Consider the following 15,285-nt stretch of genomic DNA (forward strand, 5'->3'; position numbering starts at 1 on the left):
GTGGCCAGGGACCCTTGTCTGCTTCGGGCCCGCTGCTACGCGCGCCCGCGTCATACCTACCGGACCCTCAGCCTCGGGCGATACACCTGGGCGCTCTCGACCCCGGGTCGGTCCCTGACACAATCCTCACAGTTGTCAATGCTACGGCTAATTGGTGTCCCCCCCTGAAGATGGCGACTGGCAGTGCACTCTCTATCCTCGATGAGGTCAAGGTTGGCTATGATTTGTGCCTGGCCATGAATGAAAGCTGGGACTAGGTTGCCCCACATAGAAGTTCAAGGAGAACAAGAGGGAATGGGCTGATTTTGGTCAATATGTAGTAGATATGGTGGCTGAGGTGATTTCAGCCATAGAATCATATGACATGTCAGCAGTAATAGGAGGGCTAAAGCGGGAGCTCAGTCTTCCGTAAATGAAGAACTGAATTACTATGTTTAGTACTAACCTAAAGCGGGAGCTATAGTACAGAAGAGTACAGAGTAAGTAATGTAACAACTAACTAAAAGCAATGATACTAACCTCAGTCTCCGTAAATGAAAAACTGAGGAGAAAAGGAAAGTAGAGCGAAAACAGTATATACAATTATATACATTGTGTCATGAGGCAAATACGGATGTAAGAGGGATCATGTGGTGTTGGTTGGTAAGTCATGGGTCGTTGTTACTCCAACAAGCAGAGGAGGCAAAGCCGTGGGTAGAAAGCGCTAAAAAGCTTGACAAGTAAGCTGTATTTGTTCCTGGTATTCTTTGATATCGTTGTTTACGTCAAATCTCAGCGCGCTACAGAAGATTAAGTCGAAAATCGAACAAAGACTCAAAAAAATAGAGAAACGACCGACTTTCGTAAATGCATTGTCCTACTTGAAAGACCCAGGAAGGATCAGTGGCCTAAAGAAAGATTTTGACAAAACTTTGGTATCGTTTCAGGTAGCTATCCCTCCAGTATCGTTCCATAACCATACTGATTTTTGGCCGGTGCAGGTCAGGACGAACTTGATAACTGGCGCCAAGTTAGCGGCCATAGAACGTCGCCTACATGATGACAGAATTCTCGATAGTCTCCGAGATCCTTCTATTGTCCGCGAAAATCCAACCCAAGCATGCCTGGAAGGCACTAGGGTTGATCTGATTGAGCATATCATGACGTGGTGTCGCAACACTGGGGATAGCGAGAACCAGCTAATGCTGTTGACTGCTGTGGCCGGTGCTGGCAAGACTTCGATTGTACTCACGATAGCAGAACGATGTGCCAGTGAAGGGGACGTTACCCTGTTACTGCGCTTCTTCTTTAAAGCGGGCGAACGGTCATGGCCTGATTTTCTATTCAGCAGCATAGCTCGAGCTTTGGCAGACCATGACCCTGTTTACCGCACTTTCATTACCTCTGCTCTGCGAAACGACCCAACAGCCTCGTTCGCGATGCAATTCGAGAAATTGGTTGCTCCGCCTCTGCTCCATAAACCTCCGCCTTCCGACCGACCTGTGATCATCATCATCGATGCTTTGGATGAATGTGACAAGGAAGTGTTTGAGTCTCTTGCTGAAATTCTTGGGGACGAGGTGCCCAGACTACCATCTTCCATCAAATACTTCATCACATCGAGACAATTTGACCTCGTGAATCGCTACCTCTCCCCCAATCACCCAATTGATCGTCTCACTATTGATCTCTGGATGAGGCAAATGTGCAGGACTGTGCTAAATTCATATGCTTCCAGCTGCAAAAGCTAAAGAAGTTACATCGGGATTTACGGCGTCATCTTCAGGATGAGGATAAAATGGTACAAAAGATCTCGGAACGCGCAAATGGCTTGTTTATCTGGATCAGCACCATCTTTCGCTACATGAAGACAGCCAACAAGGATCCTGTGAGGGCACTGGAAAGTCTGCTGGATGCTGGTGCCAAACGACCAGCGGTCCCTGCCGAGAAGATGATGGATGACTTGTATACAAGCATTTTGAACCAGTGTGCTTGGGAGGATGAAGATTTTGCTCACGATTACCCAGTCGTGATGGGAGCCATCTTCGTTGCTCAGGAGCCTCTGTCCATCACAGCCTGGGACACAATTTTGTCGCCTTTCCTCAAGTCTTCTGTTCGATATGTGTTAGCTGAACTTGCGCCTCTCCTCTCAGGAGTTGAGGATAACTGCACTCCGGTTCGCATCTTACACCAGTCTTTCCGCGATTTTATTGTCGATCGGATCAATTCCTCAATCAGCCCTCATTGCAGTCCAGTAGGTGTGGAGACAGAGAATGCCAGGGTTGCCCTGCGATGTATCGAGATCCTGAACCAGGATCTCTGCTCTGCACGGGGCTTAGGACTGATTGAAAATTTGTCCGAAACAGACGAAATGCCGCGCATTCCTCCAAAGGAGTTATCTGAGCAGTTTCATTATGCATGTCGCCATGTTGTCTATCACCTCAGTGGAGTCCAGGAACCGTCAGAGGGGTTTGCTAGGTCAGTTGGTATGTTTTTGAGTCAGGAAGCAACCCGCTGGACGGGAGAATGGAAACCTATGTCAGTATCTCTTCACTCCCCGAGTGGGCTAAGGTATGGGATATCAACAAAATGCGTTAATGAAACTACCTCATGATCTTATCCAGTTGGCTGTTGTCCACAGGTCGAAAGATGCTGTCAGCACCCTGGCTGATGTGCTTACCCAACTTTGCCAGAATTTGAGATTTTGTTCAAGATTCCAGGAGGCATATGAGACAGCAAACGATTCTGTTGTACTCTGCCGTTACCTTTTTTTCTGTGGACTCAGATTTCTACTTGGCTGAGTCACTCAACAGTCTATATATCGCTTTGTCTAATCTTGGACGGCACTCGGAGGCACTCCCATTCATTGAAGAAAGCGTCGAACTCTGCCACCAGTTAGTTGCCATTCACCCAGGATCATACACACCGGATTTGGCCATGTCACTCAACAATCTATATAACTCTCTTTCAGATCTCGGACGGCACTCGGAGGCACTCCCATTCATCGAAGAATGTGTCAAAATCCGGTGCCAGCTAGTTGGCGTTAACCCAGGAGCATACACCCCAAAATTGGTCAATTCAGTCGAGAATCTCTTTCGAATCTGATGTTGGCGCAAATGGTGGTGACTTGGGGGAAAATGTAAGAGGTACAACAAACTGATTATCTCCCCAAGAATTAAGTATATGTGTCTGTCAAATCGTCGCGATTGTATTCGAATGGAGCATGAAGTCCGAAATGTGGTGACGTCAATGGTGGCTAACTTGAGTGTGTCGGATTCGACTCAGCAAACTTGGCGCAGATCCCCACGTCCCCACAACCCCTAACTGTTGTAGTATGACGTCAGTGCTTTACTCAATGAGGCATGGTTGGGACCTCCAAGGTGGCTTGATCGCTGCCTCCTCGCGTAGGTTGAATTTCAACAAAAAATCCCCAGCCCGAATCGCATCGAAGCCACACCAAGCACCTTACATTTCCTTCCGAATTCTTACACTTGAAACACAGAGTGTCGGATGCAACGGTAATGGGAGCACTCAGCATGGGCACCGTCGTGACCCCACGCGACTCTTGCGCGACTCTGGACTGGCGAAGCAATAGGCGTATGGGCATCCCCCTACTATTGTTAAATTCCTACTCCCAGGAATCGGCATACGCCTCCTCAGCTCGCTTTCTATATTCGAACGTGCGTCAGCATAAGTCCGCTGATTACCTGAGGATGTGATACAGAGATGGGCGAGTGGACAGCGGTGAGAAGAGTACAAGTTGGGCAGCAAGCGAAAAGAACTGAAGGGGAACGTACTCGGCGTAATGCTTGGCCTCTGTGCAGCGCAACAGCGTCTGACTCCCTCGCCAGAATTAAGGGAGTCGTCTCAAAATATCTTCCGGTGCAGATTCGGAGCCAAAATCCACCGTTTTGGCAGCTGTGCGAATGGCAACGTGGAAGTCTAAGGGGAAGGAGACGGAATCAGAACAGGAGAATGGGAAGTTGTATTCAAAACGAGTGTTGGCGGAGGGTGAAATCATAAAGGAGAGATGTACATGTGTCGTCAACTTGCCAACGTGGAAGTGGATTGATTATCAATCGCAGTACAGTGTTATACAGAAAGCCACAGATATCAATTGTACTAAATAAATACCTATGGCTGGATCATGGTACTCTGGATCTGGGTCGAGCCTAGGTAGTGACCAGCTTCTTAGGCTGAGCCCGCCACTCATGAGGGCAAGCACCTCAACATCATACGTTGCATCATACACAAGTAGACACTGACGGTCCGAGAAACGCACCGACGAGGCTTGACAGCAGTTGGATATTCTTCCCACGCCCTTCCGATAAACGTTCGTTCATGCGGGTTCACACATATGTAATGCACGCTCCCAAGGAAACACCGCAATCGCAGGGACCTCACGATCTTACAACCACCACCAGTCCCGTCTTCGGGCCCCGACGTCGTAGCGGGTAGGTTTCCTAAATCATTCAACCTTGCAAATCTTGATGGGAGTTCAATAGAGTCTTGTAATTACTGGCCATCATAGATACCACATATCCGTTCCTGGGACCAACCATTGCGTTAGGTCCAATACACTTTTGCGCCATTCCAAGTTCTGTCCCGGGGCCTGCAATCTAACCAACCCGGCGCCCAGTCTTTTTTTTAGTGGTGCTGCAGTGTCCCCTAACTTGTTCTTGCTTCACCGCTACCCAAGTTCCCTGGTTTGCGTTCAGAAACGATCAAAATCGCCTGAGCTATTATTAGACACGAAGAATGCCTGTACTTCCTGATGGCACGGTGAGTGATCCTGTGTCTACTTATGGTCGGAATCTTCTTAATATATCCACCTCTCAGTACATCATTAGGAATGTTCGCCAGAAGACTCTCGTGTTAGCCGTCAGCATGGGGACGATTGCCCAGTGCATCATCGAGTCGGAAATTTCAAAGGGTATTTTTGGCGACGCTAAATTCCAGAAAGAGGTATTCTCGTCATACTTGTTTTGAACTTTTAAGCTGAGGTCCCTTCACCAGATTAGCATTCAGTATAGTCCCCATTCCGAGGGGTACAAAATATCGGTGCTCGATTCGTTCAACCAGCGGCCGAGGGTTGCTTTCCCCCCCGAATCGACGGACTATCCCATGAATTTATGTTCTGTGAGTTTCTGTGTCGAATTCTGCTGGGATCTTCAGCACATCCCCTCCTGCTCCACATCCAGTTGAGGAAGGACATGTGTTCGACGACTGGAGATTGACTTGCCATGATGATGGCTACAAGTACAGGTAAATGTCATGGCCATCTAGTTAACCCCAACCCGCCCAAGGCCCCCTTCACTGATTATTGTCCCTTGAGAAGTATCGGTCTCCGTGACGGCCGGGTCCTCTCTGGGAAGCGAGGGGTAACCACTGTGCGTCTTCCCTCGCCACACCCTCACCCTCGCCACCCTTTCCTAACAGGATCCTCGCGATCCCCGCTGCTATCAGTGGGATCTCCGAAAAGTCGCAGAAATCACGGATCTACAGAAGGTGAATATAAACATATAGCATAGAGTCTTCGGAAGGGTTCATTCAATAATCCCTGCCTTCCCTTTTTCTTGCCGACCCTTGTCTCCCTACACTTTGACACCTTCTTCCTTCACTTTGGCCTCCCTGTAGTGGACGTTTGAGAAGATCAGAGGCCCGCCGAAGCCGATCAATGTGGCTTCGCCCATCAACACTTCTAAAACTGACCAATACACCCACAGATCAACTCCTGCATCGTCCATCACCAGTGCATGGACGAGACATGACCCTCAAGATGAGAGTGACATAAAGCCTCCTGATCTGAAACGGCGTCAAGCCCAACTTCATTTGGAGAGGCAACACGGTGCGGAAGCGTTCGAGTTACTTCAGCGCGAGTACGTACGAGCGATTTCTGACTCTATTCTCAATAACGGTGATTCTTAACTGGATGAAACGACGCTTAGAAATTTCATGCTTACGAATCTTGAGAAAGGACACCAGCTTGGGTTCGCCAACAAGCTTCGGGATGGAGCCGGTGCCATGGTCCGGCCAAGCTCTGATTGGGAGGTTCGATTCAAAAATCATCTCATTTTATTAATGCACTCAATCGAGTTTTTCCATGCGCATCATCACCCACCCGATGACGTTGTTTCTTCCCCTTCTTCTTCTGTCACTCCCAGTGCTGGACAATCGAGCCAATCATAAAGACCGAAAATTGTCTTAACCTCAGCCGAAGATTACTTGCTATGGCCATCACAGCGATGAGCTTCAAACCAGAATCTAGCTCAGAATCGAAACGTCAGCGAGTCTTCCGCTTGTTATGGAATGATCATGGATCCCGATACGTCCTCGGGTATGAGTCACCGACTCGACATGGACAAACCGTTATGTTTATGGAACGACTTCTCTCCACCCCCTCCACCTCTGCCGCCGCCCCTGGCCTCTCTGATCCAATGGCTCTCAATACTATCACCATGAAGAATCCGGATTGCGGTGAACACTGGGAATTGAAGCAAGTGCAGAGTGGCGCATATATGTATGTGTGTTTCTTGGCAACACGCCTGTCTTGAAGTCTTCACTTTTTGGTTTTTGGAAAGATTTACCGTGCCTGGGACGGGGCTGGTCTTAGCAGTTAGAGATGGTGTTGTAAGTTTGCATGGTCTCTTCTTCTTCCTCGATGAACACATAACTTATTCAGTCCTCACCGATGCAGGTCCGACTTGAATTTTCTCGAGGTCTTCCTACTCAAGAAGTGAGTCTTAGTCAACTAATCGCATGTTCATCCGGGGTTATTCCTCCTTCGATACTAAGGAAATTTTATGCTTCAGTGGTTAATCACCCGAGGTCCGTGAAAGGGAATTGTATACATTGTGCATAGAATTATAGACATCTACATGTAAAACGCTTGTCCGGCAGTCAGGCGAAAGATCTGGATCTGATAGCAAAAAATTTCGTTTGGGCCTTTGGCAACTCTCTGCACTTTAATATGTATCTCGCCGATCATGGCATATGCACTAGCGGCCTTGTAGTCGCAGATAGTCAACAGCAACAATGGCGTATTCTAGGGTTTTTGCTTTCTTGTACTCGGGAATATAGGCAGGGACCAGGGATACAGCGCGAATATAGAATAGGGTGGCCAAAAAGAACCTCGTCCCTTTCATCCGCGTCGCATGGTTGATGGATTCCAACTTGAGTTGCCTCGCAAGTTCTGTCATTGCCTCCTTTGATCTCTAAATCTGCAGTCTGGAAGGAGCTCCAAGACTCTAGCACGGCTGCGAAGCGTGAGGATCGTTGGGCGGGATCCAGGATTCCCGTTTGGAATACTTAGGATGGGGGCCCGAGCGAGTGGAGGGCCGTCCACATGCAGCAACGGGGGGTGTTAGATTCTTGATGGATGCATTGTGCAGGCTGATTTCTCTTGTACCAAATAAGCCACAAGTCATTTAGGAAGCTGGGAAACGCAACGAAGGGAGAGAGAGGAAGACGCGAGGTCTGAAGTGGGACCGAGTCGGTCGAATATAGACCATTAGCGCCTCGGAATGAGGTCGGGATTGGAAAGAGGGGCACGCAGCACTTCGAGCGAATCGGTCAAATGTTGGGTGTTTAATACCGGATCAACGGTAGCTAACTGTCGGTAGAGTTGGACAATTTCTTGAGCACTTCGGAGTCTCGATCAAGTTCGGAGAGAGTGGAATAGAGATTGTTGAGCGACATTAGCTAAATGTGTAGCAGATAATCGTAATCCTGGATTAACGGCGGCTAGCTGGCGTCCTAGTTTGACGCTTTCTTCGATGCATGGAAGGGCCTCGCAGTGCCGTCCAAGAGCACCATGTAGATTGTTGCCAAATATAGGGTGTGTGATCCTGGGTGGATGGAAGCTAGTCGGCGTCCAAGTTTGACGCTCTCTTGGATAAATGGAAGTGCCTCGGAAAGAGCCCCACATATATTGTTGAGTGATGCGGCCAGATGTAGAACGTGCGATCCTGGGTGAATGGCAGCTAACTGGCGTCGGAGTTTGACGCTTTCCTCGATGGGTGGAAGCGTCTCAGAGTGCCGTCTGAGAGAGGAAAATGCGAGTGAAAACTGGGAGGGGGAACGCAGAGAATGACGAAAAGGTGATAAACCACTTTGCACTCCCCCGTTCACCCAAGAGGCCGTCAGACCATTTGAGAACGGACAAGTCCCTCTGCATTGCTCTCTAGTGCTGCGTGATATCAGACGGTGAGAAACCAACCGGAAGAAGAGTGCCTTCCATAGGGAGACAATTGTCGTGAGATCGACTAAATTCCCCCTCAAATGAGCGCGGTTTACGCTGAAACCAAAGTCAACAGTGCTGGTGGTGGGTCTTGCCGTGTCCATTTTTTGGGGAAAGGGGTAAAACTGCACGGGAGATTAGTGGAAGATGACCTCAAATTGACTTGGACCTCGGGTATTTGCCTCGGAGGGTGGAGCTTGAGGTGAGATGATCTCTTACAGCTATCTATACATAGGACCACTTCATTTGGCAGCACACGATATATTTCGAAGGATTGCACCAGAGCCTGAAGCAACGAATCGATGAACGTGATGCTTGGCCTCTGGGCGGCCTATAAGACGGAATGATGGACTAGCGAGGTTGTCGCTCAGTCCGCTATGCGTGAACTGAGGAGAAGTCGTAAGGTCCAAAAAATTGGCGTATTATAGTCAGGCGCTATCAATGCGCACTGACTTTAGCAACAACTGATCCAAAAAAGGGAAACAAAGTAAATCTTAGCGCCGCAAGACTCAACATCAACAACGTGAGTTGGCCTCAGCGTACGCTTGTATCCCAAGAAATCTAACACGGCCCAGAGCCGAAAGCCACCATGCTGGCGGTTGCGCGAATGGCAACGGAAGTGAAGTGGAAGTTTGAGGGAAGGGAGACGGAATCAGAAACGGGGGAAATGGGAAGATGTATTCAAAATGAGTGACGGCAGAACTATGTGACAGCGGGATGGTGAAATTTAGGAGAGGTATCGATGCACATGTGTCGCCAACTTGCCAACGTGGGAGTGACTTGTGATTGGATTGATTATCAATCTCAGTCGCTGCGATCAAAGTGTCATGCAAGTCACCGATATTAATTGTACTAAATTAATAAATGTGGCTGGACCATGTACTTACTCTAGATCTGAGCCAAGCCTGCCACTCATGAGGGGAAGCACCTCTGGAGCATCAAACACGACATCATGCACGAGTAGACACTGACCGTCCGAGAAATGCATCGCAAGCTTTTGGAGGTTGGCAGCTGCATGGGTCTAGATTCTTCCCACGCCCCTTCCGATAAAACGTTCGTTGATGTGGGTTCATACATATCTAATGCATGCTCCCAAGGAAACACTGCATCGCAGGCACCCCACGATCTTACAACCACCACCAGTCCCGTCTTCCGATCCTGACGTCGTAGCGAGTAGTTTCCCTAAATCATTCAACCTTGCAAATCTTGATGGGATCTTGCAATCATAGATACCGCATATTCGTTCGTGGGGTCAACCATTGCATTAGGTCCCGTAAACTTTCGAAATTCATCCCCGGCACCCAGTTATTTTCAGTGGTGTTGCGGTCCAATCAGTGTCCCCTAACTTGTTCTTGTCTCACGGCTATCCAAGTTTCCTGTTTCACGCTCAGAAACAATCAAATTCGTCTGATTAGACACGAAGAATGCCCGTACTTCCTGATGACACCGTGAGTGATCCTGTGTCTATGGTCGGAATCTTCTTAACGTGTCCACGTCTCAGTACATCATTAGGAATGTTCGCCAGAAGGCTCTGGTGTTAGCTGCCAGCATGGGGACGATTGCCCAGTGCATCCTTGAGTCGGAAATCACTCTACCAAAGGGTCTTCCGGGCGACTCTAAATTCCAGAAAGAGGTATTCTTGTCATGTCTGTTTTGGACTTCTCAGCTGAGGTCCCTTCACTAGATTAGCATTCAGTATAGTCCCCATTCGGAGGGGTACAAAATATCGGTGCTCGATTCGTTCAACCACCGGCCGAGGGTTGCTTTCCCCTCCCGAATCGACGGACTATCCCATGAATTTATGTTCTGTGAGTTTATGTGTCGAATTCTGCTGGGACCTTCAGTACATCCCTCCTGCTCCACATCCAGTTGAGGAAGGACATGTGTTCGACGACTGGAGATTGACTTGCCATGATGGCCACAAGTACAGGTAAATGTCATGGCCATCTGGTCAACTCCCAACCCGTCCAAGGCTCCCTTCACTGATTGCTGTCCCTCGAGCAGCATCGGTCTCCGTGATGGCCGAGTCCTCTCTGGAAAGCGAGGGGACAGCACTGTACGTCTTCCCTCACCACACCGAAGTCACCCTTTCCTAACAGGATCCCCGCCATCCCTGTCGCTATCAGTGGGATCTCCGAAAAGTCGCAGGAATCACGGATCTACAGAAGGTGAATATAAACAGATAGCATAGAGCCTTCGGAAGAGTTCACTCAATTACCCCTGCCTTCCCTTTTTCTTGCCGATCCTTGTCTCCACACACTTTGACACCTTCTGCCTTCACTTTTGCCTGCCTTCAGTGGACGTTTGAGAAGATCGGAGACCTGCCGAAGCCGAACGCTGTAGCTTCGCCCATCACCACTTCGATAACTGATCAATACACCCACAGATCATCCCTTGCATCGTCCACCACCAATGCATGGAGGAGATATGACCCTCAAGATGAGTGTGACATAAAGCTTCTCGATCTGAAACGGCGTCAAGCCCAACTTCATTTGGAGAGACAACCTGGCGTGGGAGCGTTTGAGTTACTTCAGCGGGAGTACGTACTACCGATTTCTGACTCTATTCCCAATAACGGTGATTCTTAACTGGATGAAACGATGCTTAGAAATGTCATGCTTACGAATCTTGAGAAAGGACACCAGCTCGGGTTCGCCAACAAGCTTCGGGATGGAGCCGGTGCCATGGTTCGGCCAAGCTCTGATTGGGAGGTTTGCATCAAATATCATCTTATCTTATTAATGCACTCAATCGCGTTTTTCTACGGACATCATCATCCACCCAATTTGGCACAATGACATTGTCCCCCCCATCTTCTTCTGTCACTCCCAGTGCTGGACAATCGAGCCAATCATAAAGACTGATAAATGTCTTAACCTCAGCCGAAGATTACTTGCTATGGCCATTACAGCAATGAGCTTCAAACCGGAATCCAACTCAGAATCGAAACGTCGGCGAGTCTTCCGCTTGTTGTGGAATTATCATGGTTCTCGATACGTCCTCGGATATGAGTCACCAACGCGACATGGACAAAACGTTATGTTTATGGAACGTCATCTCACCGCCACCACCGCCACCCCTGGCCTCTCTGATGCAATGACTTTCAAAACTATCACTAAGAAGAATCCAGATTGCGGTGAACACTGGGAATTGAAGCAAGTGCAGAGTGGCACATATATGTATGTCTTTCCGGCAACACGTCTCTCTCACAGTCTTCATTTTTTTGGTTTTTGGAAAGATTTACCGTGCCTGGGACGGGGCTGGTCTTAGGAGTTAGAGATGGCATTGTAAGTTTGTATGGTCTCTTCTTCCTCCTCGATGAACACATAACTTAGTCAGTGTTCACCGATGCAGGTCCGACTTGAATTTGCTCGAGGTCTCCCTACTCAAGAAGTGAGTCTTATTAAACCAATCACATGTTCATCCGGGGTTGTTAAGACTTGTCTCTTCATGCTTCAGTGGTTAATCACCCGAGGTCCGTTACAGGGAATTGTACACGACGTGCCATAGAATTATAGATATCTACATGTAAAACACTCGCCCAGCAGCCAGGCGAAAGATTTGGATTTGATCGCAAATAAGTTCATTCGGACTCTTTGTACTTCAATATGTATCTTAGACTTGCTGATCATAGCACGTGTACTAGCGGTCCTAGGCCTGTAGTTGCAGGTAGTCAATGGCGTATTCTAAGATTTTTGCTTTTTCGTACTCCTTGTGAATATATGCGGGAACCAGGGATACAGCGCGAATATAGAATGGGGTGGCCGATCCTTTCCTCTGTGTCGTATGGTTTATGGGTTCCATTTTTTTGACTTGAGTTGCCTAGGGCGAGCAACATTGGGCGGAATCCAGGATTCCCTTTTGGAATATTTGGGATGGGGGGCCCGAGCGAGTTGAATGCGGTCCACAGGCAGCAACGGGGGTGTTAGATTCCTGATGCGTGTGTTGCACGGGCTAACTTACAGATCTCTTGAACCGAATAAGGCACAAGGAAATGTGTTTTTCATTCACGGCATGAAGAGCCAGTCACAATAAGAAGCCACAAGTCAGCTAGGAAGCTGGGAAACCTACTGTAGGGAGAGAGAGGAAGACGCGAGGTCTGAAGTGGAACTGAGTCGATCAAATGACCATCAGCGCCTTGGAATGACGTCTGGGATGGGAAAGAGCGGCACGAAGAATTTCGAGCGAATCCGTCAAATGTTGGGTGCATAATACCGGTCCAACGGTAGCTAGGAGTTGGACAGTTTCTTGATAAACGGGACCGCTTCGGAGTCTCGATCAAGTTCGGAGAGAGCGGATCATAGATTATGGAGTGACGTTAGCCAAATGTGGAGTGTATAATACTGAATTAACGGCGGCTAGATGGCGTCCTAGTTTGACGCTTCCTTTGGTACATGGAAGGGCATCAGAGTGCCGTCCAAGGTTGGAAAGAGCATCATATTGATTGTTGAGTGATGAAGCCAAATTCAAGGGTGTATGATCCACGGTGAATGGAAGCTAACTGGCGTCTGAGTTTGACGCTTTCCGAAGCGGACGTAGCCAAATTTGGGGCGCATGATCCTGGGTGGATGGTAGCTAACTGGTGATGGAGTTTGACGCTTCGATAAATGGAAGCGCCTTCTATTTAATATTACGAAGTCATAGAGGCTAGAGTCCTGCCTAGAAACGCCTCGAAGTGGAGTCCGGGTTTGGAAAGAGCATCGACCACCGAATGAAGCAAGATAGATGTAGACTAGCAACCCACAGAAAATGGAAGGAAACACGAAGCTGGCCTCATCCACAACCTCCACGGAGAGAGATGCATGTACAGAACAGCCCAAGTGCGAAGGGGCTGATCATAACCCCACAACTGAGTTGAAAAATTGGTCATCCGCACGCAGCGAGCTAGAATGCAAGAGGGTCCAGAATTGCGTACGATCAAGCAGCGCCAGTATTGTGGTGTGGCCTTTCAAGACGAGCATCGAAGCAAAATAATCAAAAGCAAGCGCCAAGGAGTCATGGAGGATTCCACTCGGTGTGGGAATTTTTTCCGAGTTCGTTCGGTCATGACATTGACAACAGAAAACACGATGCTTTGGCGGCCTTCCATGTGGCTATAGTGTGGACTTGCACGCGCCTGTCTTGAGTTGTATGTTGGCTCGACCCAGCTCGGACGTGCACGCGTCAGACGCTCACGTTTCCCTTCGCCTGGGTCGCCCACTTTTCATTCAGTGAGGGATTCGAACTTCAATAGCGGAACCCAATTTTATCTCGTCCGAGCTGCAATCACCGTTGCTAGTACTGCCGTCCTGTTCTGCTCAATGTGGGTTGGCACCTGGGCATCTATCCAATCTTTGTTGCCATACCTGTTTCCACTGGGACTATCATCTTTCTACCACGCGCTTCCAACCACAACCTCGTATTTTATTTCCTGTTTGATTTCTTTCACATTCATGCCATGAATGGTCCCTTTGCATTTCCAGCTTTGTCCAGTGATTCCCGACCGGCTAGCAGCGAAAAGAGACACCTCACTGCTTCCCGAGGCTCGAGTCGTCTCTTGCCTCAACGGGATCATTTTTCAGCAACGATCCTTCGGTACTCAAGGAGACATTCATTATCCCTGTCTTTCGTTCACTCTACTCCGGATATACTTAACCTGCAAATTTGAGGCTCACGGGTAGGGGCTATGTCTGTTTTTCACACCAAAATTTCCGCTTGCCACAACCCCCAGAGTGCCAATATTTGTTCGTGAGTGCACCTCCCTCAGATGATGGTCTTCTGGATCTTTCGCACATGCACTGCGCTTCCTCGGATATGGCGCCACTTTAGAATATGATATGACTCCACCCGCTTGTACCGACGCATGGTTCCATTTCCCTTGTACTTTCAACTATGGGTAACGACAGTGTTTATTTAACTCTAATCAGACGCGCAAGACCTCAAGGACAAACTTCCGAGCCTGCCACTCATAACCGCAAACACCTCCGAAACACGAGTCATTCTCACGTCCTGCCCGGATAGAAGCTGACAGCCCGAGGTGACAAGATAAAAGCCAACTTCCGCTGGAGACCCAACGTAGCCCCGGGCCACTACGGGCCCAAGGTGGCGTGGCCAGAACTGCTATTTCCCCTCGTTCAATCGCTGTCCTGTTCATTGTCTATCAAATATGGTCCTTCGTTTGTTCGACACGTATACCTCACTCGCGTGAAACTGAGATGAGAGTGTTAGCTTGATTTGTTATGAACCAACTAATAAATCATTATGCGCCGTGGCTCGCGCTATAAGTACAATAACAATAACATCAGACCACTCACAACGTGAATGCCAGTACGTACAACTGGGTTTACCCACTCACACAGTAATTCCGTCTTCTGGTGCTGATATCACAGCGAGTAATTTCCTTAAACCATTCAACCTTGCAAATGGGTGTTCGATAAGGTCTCATTATTACTGGCCGTCGTGGATACGGGATGCTTTAGGCTAACCATTCCGTTTGATCCAACACATTTCCGCGCCACTTCAAGTTCTGCCCTGCGCGTCTTCCACGAATTCAATCAATTTGGCACTCAGCCATTTATGAGGACTTCAACCGGTCAACTCACCTTGCTTTTATACCATCTAATTTCCCGGTTCATGAATTTTCTCGAGAATCATCAAACGGAAGTGTACACGATATGCGACAAAATTATATGTAAGAGGCTCAGCCACGGAGATCCAGATCCGATAGCAAGCGGTGCTCGGGGCCTCAATGTATATCGATACCTACAGACTCTATTGTACTAGAGTGCGTGCGTCGCCACGCTTAGACCCGCACTGCATGCGACGTGCAAATCATGCTGGAAACATGACGTCACTTTAACCGACCGAGTGACGAGATCCACTCTCAGGCTCAAGGCCATACTAATTGCCGGTAAAGGCCACCTACTAATCGTTGGGGGTTGCTTTCATCCGCACGCTTAGGACTGAATAAACATTGGGCTCAATTTTAACATTATCAATTCGTTTCTTGACACATCTATCGACAACCTGCGAGCAGCCTGCCGGTTATACAACCGTCCGAATCCAAATCTGGCTATCTGCGAATAAAT

General features: G+C 48.6%; 5 protein-coding genes across 5 annotated transcripts; 4 read left to right on the top strand and 1 right to left on the bottom strand.

The window, feature by feature from the left end:
- Positions 1–627: 627 nt before the first annotated feature.
- On the top strand, positions 628–3,084 carry EI90DRAFT_3018050 (uncharacterized protein; the record flags this gene model as incomplete). Its single annotated transcript, XM_039057178.1, has 5 exons — positions 628–719; positions 776–926; positions 981–1,616; positions 1,691–2,465; positions 2,765–3,084. The coding sequence occupies 5 exons, from the start codon at positions 628–630 to the stop codon at positions 3,082–3,084; spliced, it is 1,974 nt and encodes a 657-aa protein (XP_038913600.1).
- A 1,852-nt stretch (positions 3,085–4,936) lies between these two features.
- EI90DRAFT_1764750 (uncharacterized protein) lies at positions 4,937–6,335 on the top strand. The gene is made up of 7 exons (XM_039052171.1): positions 4,937–4,944; positions 4,996–5,118; positions 5,181–5,244; positions 5,318–5,369; positions 5,446–5,487; positions 5,617–5,896; positions 5,957–6,335. The coding sequence occupies exons 2-7, from the start codon at positions 5,112–5,114 to the stop codon at positions 6,166–6,168; spliced, it is 657 nt and encodes a 218-aa protein (XP_038913601.1). The 5' UTR covers positions 4,937–4,944; positions 4,996–5,111; the 3' UTR covers positions 6,169–6,335.
- A 1,399-nt stretch (positions 6,336–7,734) lies between these two features.
- Positions 7,735–8,322, bottom strand: EI90DRAFT_3018052 (uncharacterized protein; the record flags this gene model as incomplete). Its single annotated transcript, XM_039057179.1, has 2 exons — positions 7,735–8,020; positions 8,198–8,322. The coding sequence occupies 2 exons, from the start codon at positions 8,320–8,322 to the stop codon at positions 7,735–7,737; spliced, it is 411 nt and encodes a 136-aa protein (XP_038913602.1).
- A 1,217-nt stretch (positions 8,323–9,539) lies between these two features.
- EI90DRAFT_1764466 (uncharacterized protein) lies at positions 9,540–10,584 on the top strand. The gene is made up of 6 exons (XM_039052170.1): positions 9,540–9,666; positions 9,720–9,851; positions 9,903–10,026; positions 10,088–10,148; positions 10,223–10,274; positions 10,345–10,584. Exons 1-6 carry the CDS (start codon positions 9,643–9,645, stop codon positions 10,402–10,404), a joined length of 453 nt encoding a protein of 150 aa, XP_038913603.1. The 5' UTR covers positions 9,540–9,642; the 3' UTR covers positions 10,405–10,584.
- Positions 10,585–10,894: 310 nt separating this feature from the next.
- On the top strand, positions 10,895–11,899 carry EI90DRAFT_3067160 (uncharacterized protein). The gene is made up of 6 exons (XM_039061006.1): positions 10,895–10,929; positions 11,051–11,270; positions 11,339–11,397; positions 11,457–11,505; positions 11,573–11,611; positions 11,678–11,899. Exons 2-6 carry the CDS (start codon positions 11,202–11,204, stop codon positions 11,726–11,728), a joined length of 267 nt encoding a protein of 88 aa, XP_038913604.1. The 5' UTR covers positions 10,895–10,929; positions 11,051–11,201; the 3' UTR covers positions 11,729–11,899.
- Positions 11,900–15,285: the final 3,386 nt, after the last annotated feature.

This window comes from Cantharellus anzutake (assembly GCF_015039405.1).
Source record: "Cantharellus anzutake strain C23 chromosome Unknown EI90scaffold_40, whole genome shotgun sequence".
In the NCBI taxonomy this organism is placed as follows: domain Eukaryota; kingdom Fungi; phylum Basidiomycota; class Agaricomycetes; order Cantharellales; family Hydnaceae; genus Cantharellus; species Cantharellus anzutake.